This window comes from Nanorana parkeri, unplaced genomic scaffold (genome assembly GCF_000935625.1).
Source record: "Nanorana parkeri isolate BGI_ZX_2015 unplaced genomic scaffold, ASM93562v1 scaffold32, whole genome shotgun sequence".
Lineage (NCBI taxonomy): Eukaryota > Metazoa > Chordata > Amphibia > Anura > Dicroglossidae > Nanorana > Nanorana parkeri.
In genome coordinates this window covers 1,359,920-1,377,512 of record NW_017306300.1, presented here as the reverse complement: position 1 = coordinate 1,377,512, position 17,593 = coordinate 1,359,920, and the positions used below count along the sequence as shown (strand labels likewise).

General features: G+C 40.1%; 1 protein-coding gene across 1 annotated transcript in view; it reads left to right on the top strand.

Moving 5' to 3' along the window:
• Window positions 1-15,513, top strand: part of PCDH15 (protocadherin related 15) — a 553,205-nt gene extending 537,692 nt beyond the window's left edge. The window contains exons 30-39 of the mRNA XM_018568452.1: window positions 2,061-2,134; window positions 6,327-6,462; window positions 6,746-7,597; window positions 7,688-8,302; window positions 8,441-8,550; window positions 9,761-9,925; window positions 10,758-10,922; window positions 11,609-11,700; window positions 14,143-14,258; window positions 14,767-15,513. Of these exons, the coding sequence (XP_018423954.1) occupies window positions 2,061-2,134; window positions 6,327-6,462; window positions 6,746-7,597; window positions 7,688-8,302; window positions 8,441-8,550; window positions 9,761-9,925; window positions 10,758-10,922; window positions 11,609-11,700; window positions 14,143-14,258; window positions 14,767-15,297 (2,856 nt within the window). The 3' untranslated portion in view covers window positions 15,298-15,513. The remainder of the gene's footprint in view (window positions 1-2,060; window positions 2,135-6,326; window positions 6,463-6,745; window positions 7,598-7,687; window positions 8,303-8,440; window positions 8,551-9,760; window positions 9,926-10,757; window positions 10,923-11,608; window positions 11,701-14,142; window positions 14,259-14,766) is intronic.
• The last annotated feature ends 2,080 nt before the right edge of the window (window positions 15,514-17,593 follow it).

Below are 17,593 nucleotides of genomic sequence, written 5' to 3'. Positions count from 1 at the left end.
TGTCCAAAAGACATTGTTTCAGAATTCTTGTTTGTTTAGATGCAAATTTACAAATCTAAGCTATGCTGCCATACTCCTTTTGGAGAGAAAAGGCTTTCTCCTGGCAACTCTGTCAAACAAACCATACTTGTTCCGTCTTTTTCTAATTGTACTGACATGAACTTTTAAAATGCTAACTGAGGCCTGAAGAGTTTGAGATGTGACTTGTGAACTGTTTTCCAATTTGTTTTCCAATTGCACAGTCTGCCCATAAGGATACATTTTCTGGGACATCCACTCCTGGGAAGATTGGCAACTCTCTTGAATTTTTTCCACTTATGAATACATTTTCCTAACTGTAGAATGATGGACTATCAATTGTTTGGAAATGGCAGTATAACCCTTTCCAGATTGGTGGGCAGCAACAATTGTTTCTCTCAGATTTTTGCTGATGTCTTGCCTTCTTAGTATTGTGTTAACACACCACTGAATGCTCCAGACCAGAAAACTGCTAAAACGTCAGCTTTTATAGAGGTGGTCACTTGCTGATGATCAGTTAATCAAGTGCATTTGATTTGCAGCACCAGGCACCCACTTAGCCTCTTAATTCCTATGGAAGCAGTAGGGTGTATTTTTTTTTCACACATAACAAATCCATTTTGGCATTATGCTTGTAAAATAATGTCATGGTGTGAATGAAAAGGTAATGACATGGTGTTCCTGTTCATCTGAGGTGGTATTTACCTAATTTTAGGACCTTCTAAAGACAAGATGATTTTTATTATCTCCTGTTACTTAAAATCATAGAAATCGAAGAGGGGCTACTTCCTTTTTTACATGACTATACACGTGAAAATATTTATATCTATATATTTATTTTATTTTTTTCCATCCAGAATTTCAGGATTTGATTTACTACAAAATAAATGATCTAATGGTTTCCTGGATCTTTAAGGTTATGATAGCTTTGTGTTCTTCAGTTCCGGGGTCTGCACACTTGCCAGAGCCATAATTAATGTTCCCAACTATCCCTGCTGGGATTTTTTTTTACCTTGTAGCATGCATCAGAAAGATTAACGATTATCTCCAAGCAAACAAAAAACTTGCAGTGGGGCTACCCCTTTCCCTGCAAAGATTAAGTGCTTGTTCTGTCTAGGGGACACTATTAAATCTGTTTTACTTACCTGATCTTTGGTCCCACTGGGTCCCTCCAGGCTGCTAAACCGATCCTCTAAGCCTCTTCTCCTCTTTGATCTGACAGTCGAAGGATCGCTAAAGCCATAATATCTTATGCAGGTTCATAGACCTGCATAAGATGTGATGACATTTAAGGACATTTCAACATCTGGAGCGGAGGGGGAGAAGAAGTTTGCACTTACCGCCACAAAAGCTGGGATCAGGTAAGTAAAACAGATTTGAGTCCCCTAGAAAGAATGGGCACCTAACCCTTGCAGTGCTGGGTAGCCCCACTGCAATGGTTATTTTTTTTATTTGCCTGAGATGGTCTTTAAGTACACCATAAGGTAGGTGGGAGCACTATAAACTCCAGGAATAGATATAGGAACTATGCAAAGGAAATCTTGCTACTGGAGTTCTAAGTAATATAAGAAACCTGCAGGTGATTCATGCAGCAAATTCCTACTTACATCTCAAATAGTACTGCGGTTCATAATAAAAAGGTATGTCAACTCTTCATTAGCATTAAGACAAGTGGTAGGTTGGAGATAAAGATGTGACACAGTAACCCATGGCAATCAATAGGAAATACGTTTGACTAGTAAAGTGAAAACAAATTGATCGCCATGCACTTCTGCATTTTACATATTATCGTGGTTTTTATTACATCACAAAAACAACTGTAAATATGGTGTTCCTTATTCACAGGTTTAAGAAATACTGACATGCGAAATGCAGTATTCCACAGGGTCCAGATTTTTGTTTAATGCCAGCAAGTCTATGAAAGAGAATTTCCATTTCCATTTGGTTGCAGTGGGTTACTACACATTCCATACTAAATGTTCAAGGAAAGCAATGGCAGAGAAACTCAGATAATTTGTAAAACATACTTTTTTTTTCTTAAGGAATTGTCAATGGAGTCTGGCATTGATCCTGGCCAAGAGTATTATGGACAAGATTATTACAGCTATGAGCATGGGTATGTCTAACATTTTATTCTTGAATAATTTTCAATGATAACCAGTGTTGACCCAAACCCAAGCTGTTTGCAGTTCACCGAATTGTCAGTGGGTTCTCGGGGCATTGCTAAATGTGACTGACATTGGGTTCACATTGTGAGATATAGCTATAAGTACAGTTAGTCACATTCAACAGGTAGATATTTTTAACAGCATTATATGTGGATGCCAGAGGGTTTTGAAGGCCCAACCCTGTTCAAGTATATTTGTATCAGTTTGACATAGTTGGCCTCTTTCACACATCTCCCAAACCATTTGTCCTCTGTGTCCAAAATCTACATCTCATTGTTCTCAAAAGAGTGTCCCTTTTCCTTTATCTCCATAATGTACAGTTCTTTTTATATCAACTTCTGAGGATATTAAAACTTTACAGAAACATCTGAAATTAGATAAGACTCTTGACAGTACAAGAAAACTCAAGCCAGACCAAGTAGGTTTCTTGCTGGACATTTGCTCTTAATACCAACTATTTCAAGTACAAAGATAACTTCTGGAAAACTGAAACATGACTGTGCTATCTCCAGCTGTAGCTAACCTGTACATGCAAATAAAGACTAGCACATGGAACTATTTCAGATAAATAACACCAAGATATTGGTCCAGGTATGTGCACGATACGTGGGTCAAGATTAGAATATCAGAAATACAACTTTAGTGAACACATAAGCTCAATTGTTAGGTTTGTGGTGCGGGCCCGAGATGACGAGGAGGACCTCCCTTGCAACCCCGTCTGATGACCACTGGGGTTGAGAACAGTAGGTTTCAGGCAGGGGATGCACGAGTGCCGGATGCGGAACTGTAGGTCACGAGGTCTACTTGGTGACCTAGCAGAATAGCCGCCGTGCTTGAAGGGTATAGGCAGAAGGGAGCGTGAGAGACTAGCCGGGTCAGTAGCGTGCAGGCAATATGGTACAAGGGGTTAAACCTGAGAGAAATCCAGAGACAAGCCAGGTCGGTAACAAGTGAGCAGCAGAGTACAAGGATAAAGCCAGAGAGAGGTCCAGAGACAAGCCGGGTCGGTAACAAGTAAGCCAAGGGAACAAGAACCACAATGGGCAAGGAACAGGAGCAAGGCAGGGCAAATGACCAGGGAGCAAGAACAAGCACAGCACGAACATCCAGTGCTGGCTGAAGATCACCCAGCACTGAATGTGCGTCCTGCAGCGCCTTATATAGGCTGAGGATGAGCTACTGCGCATGCGCCGGCGCGATTACGTCACCGCGCCGCACCGACACGATGACATCATGCCGCGGGGACGCAACCCGGCGGGCCTTCTGCCGTCTGCGCCTGCGCGGCCGGGACGTGCTGCTGGATACCCTCTCCGTCTAAGTCCCCGCTGAGGGACACGACATCTCCCGCGAACAGGTACCTGACATCAATAGTTAAAAAAAGAGCAAGAAGTTTACACAAGAAGTAGCACAGAAAAACAAATTACCCTTTTTGGACTGTGCGCTGCATGTCAAGAAGAGCGGGTGACTTGGGCATGGAGTTCTACAGGAAAGTCACACAGATCAGTGTCTGCTTTTTGATTCAAACCACCAACTGGAACACAAACTAGGGGTTATTATGTCTTTGCAACATTGGTCTGAGATGGTAACAAAACACTGAAAAAGAACACTGGCACCTCAGGAATGCTTACAAAGTTTGCAGCTACCCAAACTGGACTTTTGTTAAAACATCCACAAGGTCAAGCAAAAACACAGGTCCATTGAACAGAAGAAACAGAATGCACAGAGTAATATGGTTATTCCATATGTAGCTAGGAGTAGCAGAAAAACTCAGAAGGATCTTTAACAAACAATAAATCTCTGTGTCTTTCAAGCTCAGCAAAATACTGAGACAGCTAATATATCCAAAATACCCAAACAGAAGTGTAGTAACTTTGTACATGCAAGGCAGTGTACTGAGGAATGCAAAGACTTCTACATTAGGTAGATGACACAACCTCTCAACAAATGAATGGCCCACCAAGTTCTACAGGCCAAGACCTAGCAGTTTTCCTACCACATATACCGTATATACACTACCGGGCAGACGTTTTAGAACACCCCCAAAACAGCAAGGCGGGTACTCGGTTACATTGGTATAGCTGCCCACAAATATGGTTATCCATTCAGGACATGTATGTACATTCTATGCCATATCTTCCATTGGTAGTTAATACATTGCTATACACTGAGTGGCCAGATTATTATGACCACCCTATCAGTACTTCGTTGGGCCCACGAGATTACTCCACGAGATGACTTCGTTGGGCCGCCTCGTGACTCCACGAGATGTTGAAAGGTGATATGAGGAATATGACACTGCACTGTTGCCCTTCTGTTGTCTTGTACCAGTCTTGCCACTCTCCGTTCTGCCCTAACATTGACTAGTCGCTGACCGCCACAATTCGCACGTTCAGACCCAGATTTTCGGCTAACAGTCCAGTCTTTAAACACTTTAACAAAAGCTGCTCTTGAAAATTTAACGAATTCTGCTGTTTTGCTGATACTCGCTCCATGGCTCCGAGCGCCAACAATCATCCCACGTTCAAAGGCTGTTAAATCGCATTGTTTACCCATATCTTCAGAAAAAATCACTTCTACTGTCGTGGGAAACAACCTGCTTCCATATTTATAATGGTCTGGCCCTCTAGCAACTTCAGCGTGAAATTATAGCTAATTATAGCTAATTTGTCTACAGATGTCAGGTGGTCATAATAATCTGGCCACTCAGTGTATATGGATCTAGCTGTTGTAGCCATCAGGTTTCCTCTCAAGGGAGCAACATCTCATAGCTCCATGGGACTGATCCCATAAAGTCCAATGAGCAGTACAATATGTCATGGGGGCAAAACCACCCAACCCCCTGTTGCATCGCTGCACTGTAAACAATTCAATGTATAGGAACATCAATCCCCACCATTGTGATGCTGTAGCAAAATGTTGACAAATGTCAAAGTATATCCCGATGGAGATATTGTAACTGCATAGGAATAACCAGCATGGAAGAAAAACAGAACAGTCTCACCAAGATACATAATTGGCCTCCATGTAAGCGATCAAAGCTGTAAATGTCCCAGTACATGGTGCCATCTGCAGGTCATACCAACACCCATCTTACTATATTGGGATTCCGGTCCGGAGTGCAGTGGGAAATAGACACATAAACAATTGAACATCCAAAAGAAATTATGGAATTATTTTCTTTAACAAAATGTCATCTAAATTTTTGACTCATCAAAGTTGTCACCTTTTGCAGATATAACAGTTGAACACACTTGTGGCATTCTTTCTACAACAGAAATCAAATATTGTTTAAAAAGTTCTCTTCAGCACTGTCACAGAAGTTCCCACAAATGTGTTGCAATTGTAGGATGCTTTGCTTTCACCCTTCTGTCCAGTTCATCCTAAACCAGCTCGATGGGGTTTAAGTCTGGAGACTGTGCTGGCCATTCCATGGTTTGAAGCCTACCATCTTGTTCTTTTCTTCTGAGGTAGTTCTGAAAGCCTAGAGGTATATTTTGGGTCATTATCTTGCTTTAGGATGAACCCTTGATCAACTAAGTGTACACCAGAGGGTACTGCATGGCACAGCAAAATGCTGTGTTAGTAGTTTTGGTTCAGGGTACCATTCACTCTGTGCAAGTCACACGCACACACACACACACACACACACACACACACACTAGTCAAGAGCTTGCAAATTGGCCTTTTGGCAAGAAAATGATTTACAAGATTCAGCTCCCATAGACTTCAATAGAGTTTAGGTGCTATGTTTAGGGTTGTGAATTTTTTAAAGTGTTTGCTAAATATCCAGGGAAACAAACTTTGCTCATCACTAATCCTAACTAAATAGCATGTACTTTGACTAATCAATGACTAATGTTCTATGATCATATTTATGTAAGTTATACACACAAGACAGTGATGTACCAGCTATCAGAGGGCCCCTGAATAAAGATGAAAAAATGATACTTTAATTTAAACTGCATACAATAGTTATTATTTTATTATTATTAAGTTATTTTAAAGATTTTTTTTCTAGTTTGATGTATATATGGCCTATTTCACACGTCTTATGAACGTTTTGTCCTCTGTCTATAATATGCACCTCTCACCCTCAAAACATTCAAATAAATAACTTTAATATGATGATGTTTAATGTAGGTATGAACTGCCTCAGTATGGAAGCCGGCGAAGATTACTGTCACCATCTGGCTTGTATGAGGATTATGGAGAAGTAGTTGGTGACAATGATGGTGGCTTTTATTATAGTCCTCATGGACCTAGCACAGAAGGAGATGTAAGTATACATTTGTTTCTCTTTTTGTTAGTACTAAAAGTACATAAAACAAAAAAGTTTTAGTATGAAGGCAAGACTGATGTTGTTCACTATGGAATAATTACATCACTCAAGTTCATATGCAGTCATGGGTGTAAAAATGACTGACAAAATGTTGGTAAAAGTCAGGCAAATTTAAAAGCCTGATTTTGACCAGTCTCTCTAAAACAGACTCACGTGTAGAAATGCTAAATGAAAATATAATTTTGAAGTTATTAACTGTAGCTCCTTTACAACATTTCAGGGAAGAATGCGTGGGAGACCTCCTTCCAGGAGAGGCAGAGGGCAGGGGCCAGGCAGAGGAAGTATAGCAGGCAGGCCTGGTCCAGCCAGAGGTAGCATTCCAGTAGCTAGAGCTAGTCAAGGAAAGAAAAAATTGAAGGCAGTTATGCAGATAAGTCGTGTGGCAGTGAGCAGCCAAAAATCATCTGAGGCTGCAGAGGTACCGCATCATTCTCCATGGAAAAAAGCTAGAATATTCCCATTGATTCTTAAAAAAGTTAAAGGAGGGAAGGATTCTGCATATGCTAAATTGGTTTCTGCACGTCAAGTTGAAGGTGATGACAGCATGGTCATTAAAGGAAGCTATTTCCAAAAAACAACAGATAAGCACTCGGTCACAAGAAAGCTAGACCGTGCCCTCCAACGTATCAATGCTGCCAGAAAGCTACATTCGCGACAAAAATCAGTGACTTCTTCTATCAAAACATCAACTGCTGAAAGTGAAAAAGATGAGGAAGATGAAGATTCGGAAGTGAGTGAATCTGAAAGAGATGACAGCAAATCTGGAGTTTCAATTAGTGTAACAGCAGAAAGTGATTCTGAAGAAAATGAAGCAACAGAAGATGAAGGGGATAAAAGTTCACTAAAACCATTTGATGAATCGTCTCCAAGGAGCAGTACTTCTCCCTCTCAAATAGATAAAGATTACTTGAAGGTGACACTAGATCATGATGAAACCAATGAAAGCACTGTAGATTCTGATGAAGAAAGAAGTGAAATAGCAGAAGACTCAGAAGATGAAACCCAATCTGTGTCAAAATCTATGGACAGCAAGCAGGAAGAGTCAGTGGATGAGGAAGAAGAGGAAGAGGAGGCAGAGGAAGAGGAGGAGGAAGAGGAAGAAGATGAAATAGATAAAGAATCTGTATCTGCTACAACAGAAAAGTCAAGTGCCCATGGTGAGCTGTCGTCTGAAGAAGAGTCAAAGGCATCTTTAAAAAGCTCAAGCAGGAAATCAGAAAGTAGTAATCAAGCCACTTCATCTTCCAGCATAAAAAGTGAAAGGAGTGATGATAGGACTGGACAATCTGAAGGAGGAAGTGAAAAAAGTAGTGCAAAATCCAGCTATAAGTCAATGAAATCAAGTATGGAAAGTGAGGCACAAAGTGCTATTGAAGAACAGTCTGAAGAAGAGCATTCAGAGGAGGAGGAGGATGATGAGGACAATGAAAAAGACTATACTAGTAAAGCAAGTGATGCACTAAGTGAAGATGAAAGGGATAACATAAGCGAAGCATCTATATCTAGAACTTCAGTGAAAACTGAAGAGGGTCATAGTAGGAGCAGTGAGTCAGAAGATGTAGAAAGTGACGCAGAAAGCAACAATGAAGACGTCGGTGGAGAAAACTCATCTATTGATACACAAAGTCAATGCACAGTAGCCAGCCATGAAGGTGATGCTGTGTCTCAGGCATCCCATGACTCTGAAGTAGAAAACTCAAATCACAGTACAGAGAGCAAAAAACCATCCTCTGACCAGTCAGATGCACAAGACACTGGTCATGGATCTGACACGGATGTATCTGCTGCTGACTTCACATCATTTTAAGCGTATGTAGAGACAACAAAAAAATCTGGTGGTTTGCAGTGTTTCTGTGTGACTATTCTAATTTCTGGGCTAGTGCCCTCATTTTTGCTTTCCTGCATGTTGTTTTAGAGTGAAAAAAGAATCCATAATCAATACTTTATATTTTCACAGTCTTCATATTTCTTTGAGGTTCTGGGTGCATGTAAGGTTGTTCTGAAGCTATTTTCCAACTCCAACTGGTGAGATTATCAGATGGTTAATGAAAGCAATGGAATATTTTAAAGGCAGCAGATCTTTATATTTTATGCAGTACATTTTTGAACTTAGCATTCAACAAAAATACACTTTTTATGTTTATTTAGTAAAGACATTAAAGTGCAAGGAGTACGAGTGGGAAAAAAAAGACATTGACATTTAATTGTTGCAGATAGTGATGGGCCGAACACCCCCGTGTTCAGTTTGTTCAGTTTGTATTCGAACACCCGAACGGCCGACAAGTTCGAATACAAACTCGAACCTAATGTAAGTCAATGGGGGTCGGACTTTCGAAAATTATTGTCCCCTTTAAGAGTGCTTATATGCAACTTATTGTCCATGAAAGGTGTATGGGGGTACGGGTACTGCTCTGGGGGACAGGAATCAATGAAAAAAAAAAAAACTTTTTAAAGTAGCAGTGATTTTAACATCACTTAAAGGGTAAGAATATAAATGAAGTGGCGGATTTGTACGATGTATAGAACCTGCTGCAGCAAAACTGACATTTATGTTTTTAAATGTTTTTTTTACTCTCAAAGTGTGCAGTTCCCCCTCCCAAAGAATACCAGACCCTTTAGGTCTGGTAGGAATGTTAGGAGGGAACATTAAAAAAAAAGCGTAGAGTTCCCCATAAAAGTCATACCAGACCTTTAAGGTCTGGTAGGAATTTTAAGGCGGAACCCCACCACCCAAAATGGGGGGGAGACCATGAGGTCCCCCCTAAAATTCCATACCAGACCCCTGATCCGAGCATAGGCTTGGCAGGGCCGGAAAGGGGGTGGGGGGATGAGTGAGCGCCCCCCCCCCTGCCTCCCACACCAGGCCACATGCCCTAGGCACTGGGAGGGTGTCCCTGTGCCGATCAGGACAAGTGCCTCGTCCCTACAACCCTGACCCGGTGGTTGTGGGGGTCTGCGGGCAAGGGGGCTTATTTGCACCGGGGTACCACTCTAATTAAGGGGGCACCCAGATGCTGCCCCCTCCCTTGTGAATGAGTACTTGTACCCATTCACTAAAGGGTTAAATAAAATAGTCATGACTCGCCGCTCGGCTTCCTGATTGGTCAGGAAGGCAGGCAGCCTCTGAAGCTGGTGTTCTGTAGCCAGAACACTGGCTTCACAGGCAATCAGGATAGCAGGTGGGAGCTGCAGGGAAGCCCAAAGTATAAGGATTTCTGTGAGGCTGCAAGGTAAGGATAGAAATGGTGAGAGAGCGCTGCTACCAGCACGAGCACATTGCTCGCACGCCTGGGAATTGTATTCCTCAGCTTAAGCCAGCTGGGAAAGCAGAGCTGCATGATGCTGGCTGTGAGTCAGAGAGGGAAGCGGCACCACTTGCTGGTGCCGGAACGAAGAGACGGTAAGTATGTTACAGAAACACTAGCACATGTATGACCCTACAGCCATGGGTACAGCAGCCATTAAACCTTGTATGCTGGGCTGAAGAATGTTTTTTGTGTGAGGGGGACCCATATATAAAATTGGCTTTGTCCATGCAACTACACAAGCTGTATGTCAGTCCAGTCTTGATTGTATTACGAACATGACATCAGCAATCGCTTCAAATTAGTTTTTATTAAAGTTTATTAAGCCAGTAGTTTTGAGGCTTGAAAAAGAGGTTAACCCTCGAAACGCGTAGCCAGCCACTGGAGACACCCGACAGTCACATACTTTGCGATCCACCCCGTCACACGGCGCATGGCGTTCCCCAGCCGGGTATAGCTCCTCCCACTCTTTCTCCGTTCCTGACCGACGCGACTAGGCCCGTGAAAGGGGGTGGGGGGATGAGTGAGCGCCCCCCCCCCTGCCTCCCACACCAGGCCACATGCCCTAGGCACTGGGAGGGTGTCCCTGTGCCGATCAGGACAAGTGCCTCGTCCCTACAACCCTGACCCGGTGGTTGTGGGGGTCTGCGGGCAAGGGGGCTTATTTGCACCGGGGTACCACTCTAATTAAGGGGGCACCCAGATGCTGCCCCCTCCCTTGTGAATGAGTACTTGTACCCATTCACTAAAGGGTTAAATAAAATAGTCATGACTCGCCGCTCGGCTTCCTGATTGGTCAGGAAGGCAGGCAGCCTCTGAAGCTGGTGTTCTGTAGCCAGAACACTGGCTTCACAGGCAATCAGGATAGCAGGTGGGAGCTGCAGGGAAGCCCAAAGTATAAGGATTTCTGTGAGGCTGCAAGGTAAGGATAGAAATGGTGAGAGAGCGCTGCTACCAGCACGAGCACATTGCTCGCACGCCTGGGAATTGTATTCCTCAGCTTAAGCCAGCTGGGAAAGCAGAGCTGCATGATGCTGGCTGTGAGTCAGAGAGGGAAGCGGCACCACTTGCTGGTGCCGGAACGAAGAGACGGTAAGTATGTTACAGAAACACTAGCACATGTATGACCCTACAGCCATGGGTACAGCAGCCATTAAACCTTGTATGCTGGGCTGAAGAATGTTTTTTGTGTGAGGGGGACCCATATATAAAATTGGCTTTGTCCATGCAACTACACAAGCTGTATGTCAGTCCAGTCTTGATTGTATTACGAACATGACATCAGCAATCGCTTCAAATTAGTTTTTATTAAAGTTTATTAAGCCAGTAGTTTTGAGGCTTGAAAAAGAGGTTAACCCTCGAAACGCGTAGCCAGCCACTGGAGACACCCGACAGTCACATACTTTGCGATCCACCCCGTCACACGGCGCATGGCGTTCCCCAGCCGGGTATAGCTCCTCCCACTCTTTCTCCGTTCCTGACCGACGCGGCTCGGCCCGGCCAGCCGAGAACGCAGGCGGCCATACTGACACGCACCCCCAACAGATCAACCTCTCATACCACCGGGGACACCACCGGGTCTCGGCGACCCAGGATCTGTCTAATGAGGGCGCCACACAGACCACAGAGAAGTCAGCTTGCTTTAACAGTACGGCATACACCCAGTTCTTACACACCAAGATCCGCCATATTCCCCCATCGCATAGATCTACTAGATCCACTCCGTTCACGTCACTCCTGGTAGTTGCGCTCCTGTCCTTTGAGTTTTTATTCCTCAGCTTAAGCCAGCTAGGAAAGCAGAGCTGCATGATGCTGGCTGTGAGTCAGAGAGGGAAGCTGCACCACTTGCTGGTGCCGGAACGAAGAGACGGTAAGTATGTTACAGAAACACTAGCACATGTATGACCCTACAGCCATGGGTACAGCAGCCATTAAACCTTGTATGCTGGGCTGAAGAATGTTTTTTGTGTGAGGGGGACCCATATATAAAATTGGCTTTGTCCATGCAACTACACAAGCTGTATGTCAGTCCAGTCTTGATTGTATTACGAACATGACATCAGCAATCGCTTCAAATTAGTTTTTATTAAAGTTTATTAAGGTAACAAGTAGCAAACTGAATGGGGATTATAATAATCCAATAACATCAGACAATAACAAAAAAATTAGGATTGTGGAACCATACACATTTGGAATGTAGTGACATCTACCATTGGAGGTGAATGTAGGGATCTATACATAATATCTGAATAGATTCTCATGATTATAATGGTCACTAAGGTACCTGGGAGTCATCTCTCCCTTTCTTTCCCCCTCTATTCTTCCCGAGGCTGGGTTCACACCTGGGCATATCGAATATGCGCGTTTTGTGCCGTGTGTGTTTTTACTGCGATTCACGGTAAAAAAACGAGGGCTACTTGGCTGTATCCCAACGGATACGCGCAGCAAATAAGCCCCAAAGAATCTCCTGTACTTCTTTGGGCGTAGGGCGTTTTTCAGCGCATTCCTACGCGCTGTAAAATGCCCAGGTGGGAACCATGCCCATAGGCAATCATTGGTTTTCACATGAACCAGGCCTGAGTGTTCTTATGTGGGTGGCAGCAGTCCTCTTGAATGTACTATTGACCAACATACTATGTTTGTTATAATGTGCAAGAAAACCTCCTCACCTTCCGGAAGAAGCTAAAATGTGAAATGCGTTGAAGGTTGGACTACTACAGTGAATATTTCATTATCCTGTTGAGACCCTCATTAAATCATGGGACTATCAATGTATGTTTCTAAGTAGGAGCCCATAGAGGCATATGTAATTTGGTCTAGCATATTGTTGGTCTTGGATGACTGTAACAAGGTTGTTTTTTTAATGGTATTTTAACATGTCTTCATAAAATCCAAATTTTTTCGTTATTGTCTGAGGTTATTGTGATATTTTCCATCTCTAAAAGCTGCATTCAATTTGCTACCTGTAATCCATGATGTAGGGGGGAGATGGCATATGTTTTTGGTGACCTTACACTTCATTTTGTACTTTTTCTTAAAATACATAAATAATAAATGTTCCCTGATGGTTTTTTTCATCTTTGTATTTATTCTAAGACATAACGTTATCAGATTATATAGGAAGTGGAACGTTATTAAATTACTTTATTAACTGAACATTTCAACATTTAAGCCAAATTAAGGTTAAATTAAACCATGCAAATGTAACGTTGTAATAACACTGATGAAAAGGTAGCTATGAAAAGCATGCATGGAAAAAAGCTTTGTATTTATTATAGTGCCTAATTCAATATTAGCTGGTTAAAACATTGTTATTGACGAGCCTGCGAGATTTAGATAAGCCCCTCGGTTTGTGTATGCATAATTATGCAAATTGAAGCAAATTAATAATTATAATTGCATATATTGCAAATTTTAAACTGATTGCATCTGATTTAATAATGATACATTATAAACAACCCATTAGCAATCAAGTCCTGTTCTCTAGGAATAGAAGAAAGCTTTGAGTCATTCAATTAAATGGTTTGACTTTTATAATTTTCCTGCTACCATTAAAGCATATGTCAAGGCAACATGGAAAAAACCAAAACATTCAGTATATTTTTAGAATACATGAACATTTTGCCATGTTTTACCCTTTTAAACACACTGCAAGCACAAAAAATAGTTTGTGACAGAAATATACTATGTTCATACCTCCCTCTTTGACATGACAACACATCTCTGAATTCCTGAGCATGCAGTGTCAGCTATGCCTACTGCTGATGGATTACAATGAACATAGACCTCTGCTGATCCCTATTAACCCTGCTTGTGCACAGACCTCTGCTCATCCCTATTACCCCTGTTTGTGCACACGTAGAAAACACAAGTCATCAGTTCACAAGATTTCTGGCGAAATCAAATATTTTTTGCACTTAGTAAGCAGAAAAAAACTAAAAACTCTCAATAGTATTTCTTAGCAGACTAAAAAAGGAACAAATAAGTCAAGTGTGTTAGTGTTTTCATACCATTTAATGATGTCAGTGCATTTTGGTACACTAAGATGTGCAATATCTCTGACTATGTGGCAAAAAAGGATTTCTAAGAAACTGGACTATGCTACAAGGGCACTTTTCAGATTTGCATTGTTGAACAATTGATATTGTTAATCTATTGAAACATTGGAACCAACAGAAAGTAACATTTATTTTTTTTACAGTTTCTGTAACTGTTGAGTAAAACAATGGGCTGTCGACAGTAATAAGCCCAATGATTAAAAAATGCCTGTGACAATCACAGTTGAGTTTTAATTTTGTTTATAGATTTATAGGTTTATCTCCTATGTGCGGCAGGCTTACAATTTTTTTGGTGTTTGTATACATCTGTTTGGGAGTACAGGCAAATGTAAGCATGGTGAGGTGCAACTCTTATGATGGCATACATACAGTAAGTCGAGGCAAGGCACTGACCAACTGCTAATTTGAGGTTTTACTTGAAAGATGTAGGTTAACTATACTCATGGATTTGCTTAATGGCTCTTCTTTGATCACGGACACTGAATTTTGACATCTGACTGTTGTTCTGACCTTTTACCAAATTATTATCTCTGTACTACGGACTTTGTATTTCAACATATGAATAGATTATATATGAGGTTAGAAAACAGTCTAGCGAAAAACCTAAACAAACATGGTTACAAGGATTTCGGGACTTCTTTATTTAGTAAAGCGTTCCCACACCCACAGCCTTTGATGTTTCTCATAAAGAACTATTTTATATTTTGGTCATAGCATGCACAGATTTCAAATGAGTGGTGTCATGGATAAATTCCAATTTTATTCCTCTGGTACCAGTAATAGAATAATAGTCTAATTCTTGGATGCATGTTGGTGTGCTTTAGTTATTGTATTTGTTTCTGTTTTTCTGACTGTTGTCTTTTATTTTAATTTAATAGATTGCTAGAAAAAAGATCAAAATGGTTGTGGATCGGGAATATGAAACTAGCTCAACTGGAGAAGAGAGTGCTCTTGAAACTCAAAAAAACCGCCTCACTCACGCAAACATACAAAACAATATAAATGGGAATCTTTACATTGCCCAAAATGGGTCAGTGGTGAGAACCAGACGTTCATGCCTTACAAACAATTTAAAAATGGCTTCTCCTGCAAGGCTAGGGAAGCACTTCAAGAAATTGGACAGACTTGGAGTGACACATGAGGAAAACATCCAGCTGAACACTTTATCAAAGGAGGCCTCTATAAAACTTAACACTAGTATATCATTGGCATCTAGCACTGGCATTGCTAAAAATGTATCTAAGATTGGAGACAATAAATTAAAAAGCACAGATGAGCAGGAATCAGTTGTTGATAATGAAGACATCAAAGAGCCATTGGAATTCCACAGTGACCAGACTCAGTCAGATGAAGAGGAGCTGTGGATGGGACCTTGGAACAATCTTCACATACCAATGACAAAACTATGATATTTTTTTAACGCTAATTTACAATAGACTGCACTTTGTATGATCACAAGAAGAAAGAAATCTTGTATTGTGCACATAAAGGATATTACTTTTTCCAGATTAAATAATACAATGAATTTGCACTTTTACTGATTAGTTTTTGATCAAATGTTGATTTTTTTCAAATTTCTATCTCTTACCTAACATACTGCAAGTAATTTTTAATGCACCATTTAAAACATTGGTAAAAGCAAACAAAAAAATTCTTCTTACCGTTACATCTGAAAATTATGTTTCTGTTTAATTTTGCATGTATTACATAGGTTACCATAAAATATACTAAAATCTGCCCCTGAAAGTTTAAGACTTTTTCCTTTTTATTATTTTTATTTTTTATTCTTTATTTTTTGAATACATAGTTAAGGAAGCTCTTGATAAATGCACTCATGCTATTTATTTCATAATCAATTAAGGTATTGCCTGAATCAAGTACATCATTACATTCCCTTGTAGTGCTGTCCGCAATAGCAGAAAATTATTAAATACCACACAGCTATTTATTGCAGTTTTTCTGTGCGGTGTGAACATTTTACAGTTGACTGTTGTGCTGGTAGATGACATTTGGACTGAAGCATGACATTTTACTATACGCTATTTGTTAAAGCAGCAAAGAATATAAAAAGGATAATGTTTTTGAGTAAATTGATTATAAATATGATTGATCTTGTGCTACGGTTCATTGCTAAACCATTATTCTGATAGTAGTTTTCAGTCTCAGGGACTTCTAATAATCATGCTGCAACCTCTTTTATTTACTTTAAAAATTAACCCTTTCAGTTTTTGACACACAATAGACATTATAGACATCCCAGTTTTTATTTTTAAGATAAATTACAGCCCTACAAGGTTAGTCAATTCATGCATTAAAGATGTCTAATGGTATCCACTTAGGTCTCAATCCAGTCATTTGATCATCTTATTTGGATATTATGATTGAAAATTAAATTAAGTGTGATCTTTTTTACTTTTTTAGATTTGATAAACATTTTTATTTGCTTTTTCTTTTTCAAGTGTGTGAAAAAAATCAGCTGAGTGAAACCCATTAGTAAAAAAAAACTATTTAGGTTTTAAGATGGATAAAACTCAACTGCAAACTCATGTGCAGCACCTAAAAAATTTTAAAAATGCAAATGAAATTTCTAGTCCAGTCAAAAGAAAAAAAAAGGAAAAAGCTTTTTCTTGTGTGACAGAGCATTTTATAGTAATTGACGAATAAAATCACAATCTGCCACAAAATGCCAGAAATTCTAAGAATATGATTTTTCATAACTCATGAGTTTCAGCACATTCTAAGAGAAAGGAAAATGGAGGAAACACACCTATTTCCATGTCAACATGACTTTTAATTTTTTTGTTTTAGTATTTGCCTTAAATGTAATGTATGTCATTACACAATTGGCATAATAAAATATGTATTTTCATAAGTATTATTATAGATATTTTAAGACAGAGTTTAGAGGAAACATGTCAGGATGGCTGCTGTCATATCCAAGGTTTCTATTCAGCACTTAGGTTGCCAATGCTTGACTTCTAAAAGATGCTTTAGTTTCTGAACAGTTTACACCTCTGCAGCATCATGTACAGTAATATGCTTACTGCTGGCACTCACATTTGATGGAAGCCTCTGCTGTAACAGGTAGCATACATTCTGACAGGTACTTCTTACAGGGCAAGTAAATCTATAATAAAAGTTACTGAATATAGAATAGCTACTATATAAGTAAATGTTTACAAGCCTGTGCAGGTTTTTATGTAGTATTCACATGTGTTCTTCATTTAGGCAAGGCTGTATTTTTTGTTCCATGTTTACAGGCATTTCTAATATCAGTCACAATGAAATTAAGGTTTACTGGTCCTTGAAGTGCAGCTGTAATTAAGAAGGATATTTGTTAAATTTATATGCATTTCTAAGACTGAAAAAGTTTTTGTAGAATAAAAGATTATTTTACAGAACATGTGTTGCACTAAGCCTTACCAAAACCAAGACACACACACACACACATATATATATATTTATTTTATTTTTTCAAAACTATCTAATGGACAAAAAAATGCAGAGGGTTTGTAGTTTTATCTTGAGAATGTTTGGGCCACATTTCAAAAATCTTCTTTAAGCACAGAAAATATATATTAATCAGTAGTTTACCACTTCGAAGTATAGGAACATAAAACAGGAATAGCAGAACACTATTATAGTCAAAGAATGCTGAACCAGTTTTATTAGTACCGAACAATGATTAGCAACATATATATGTGT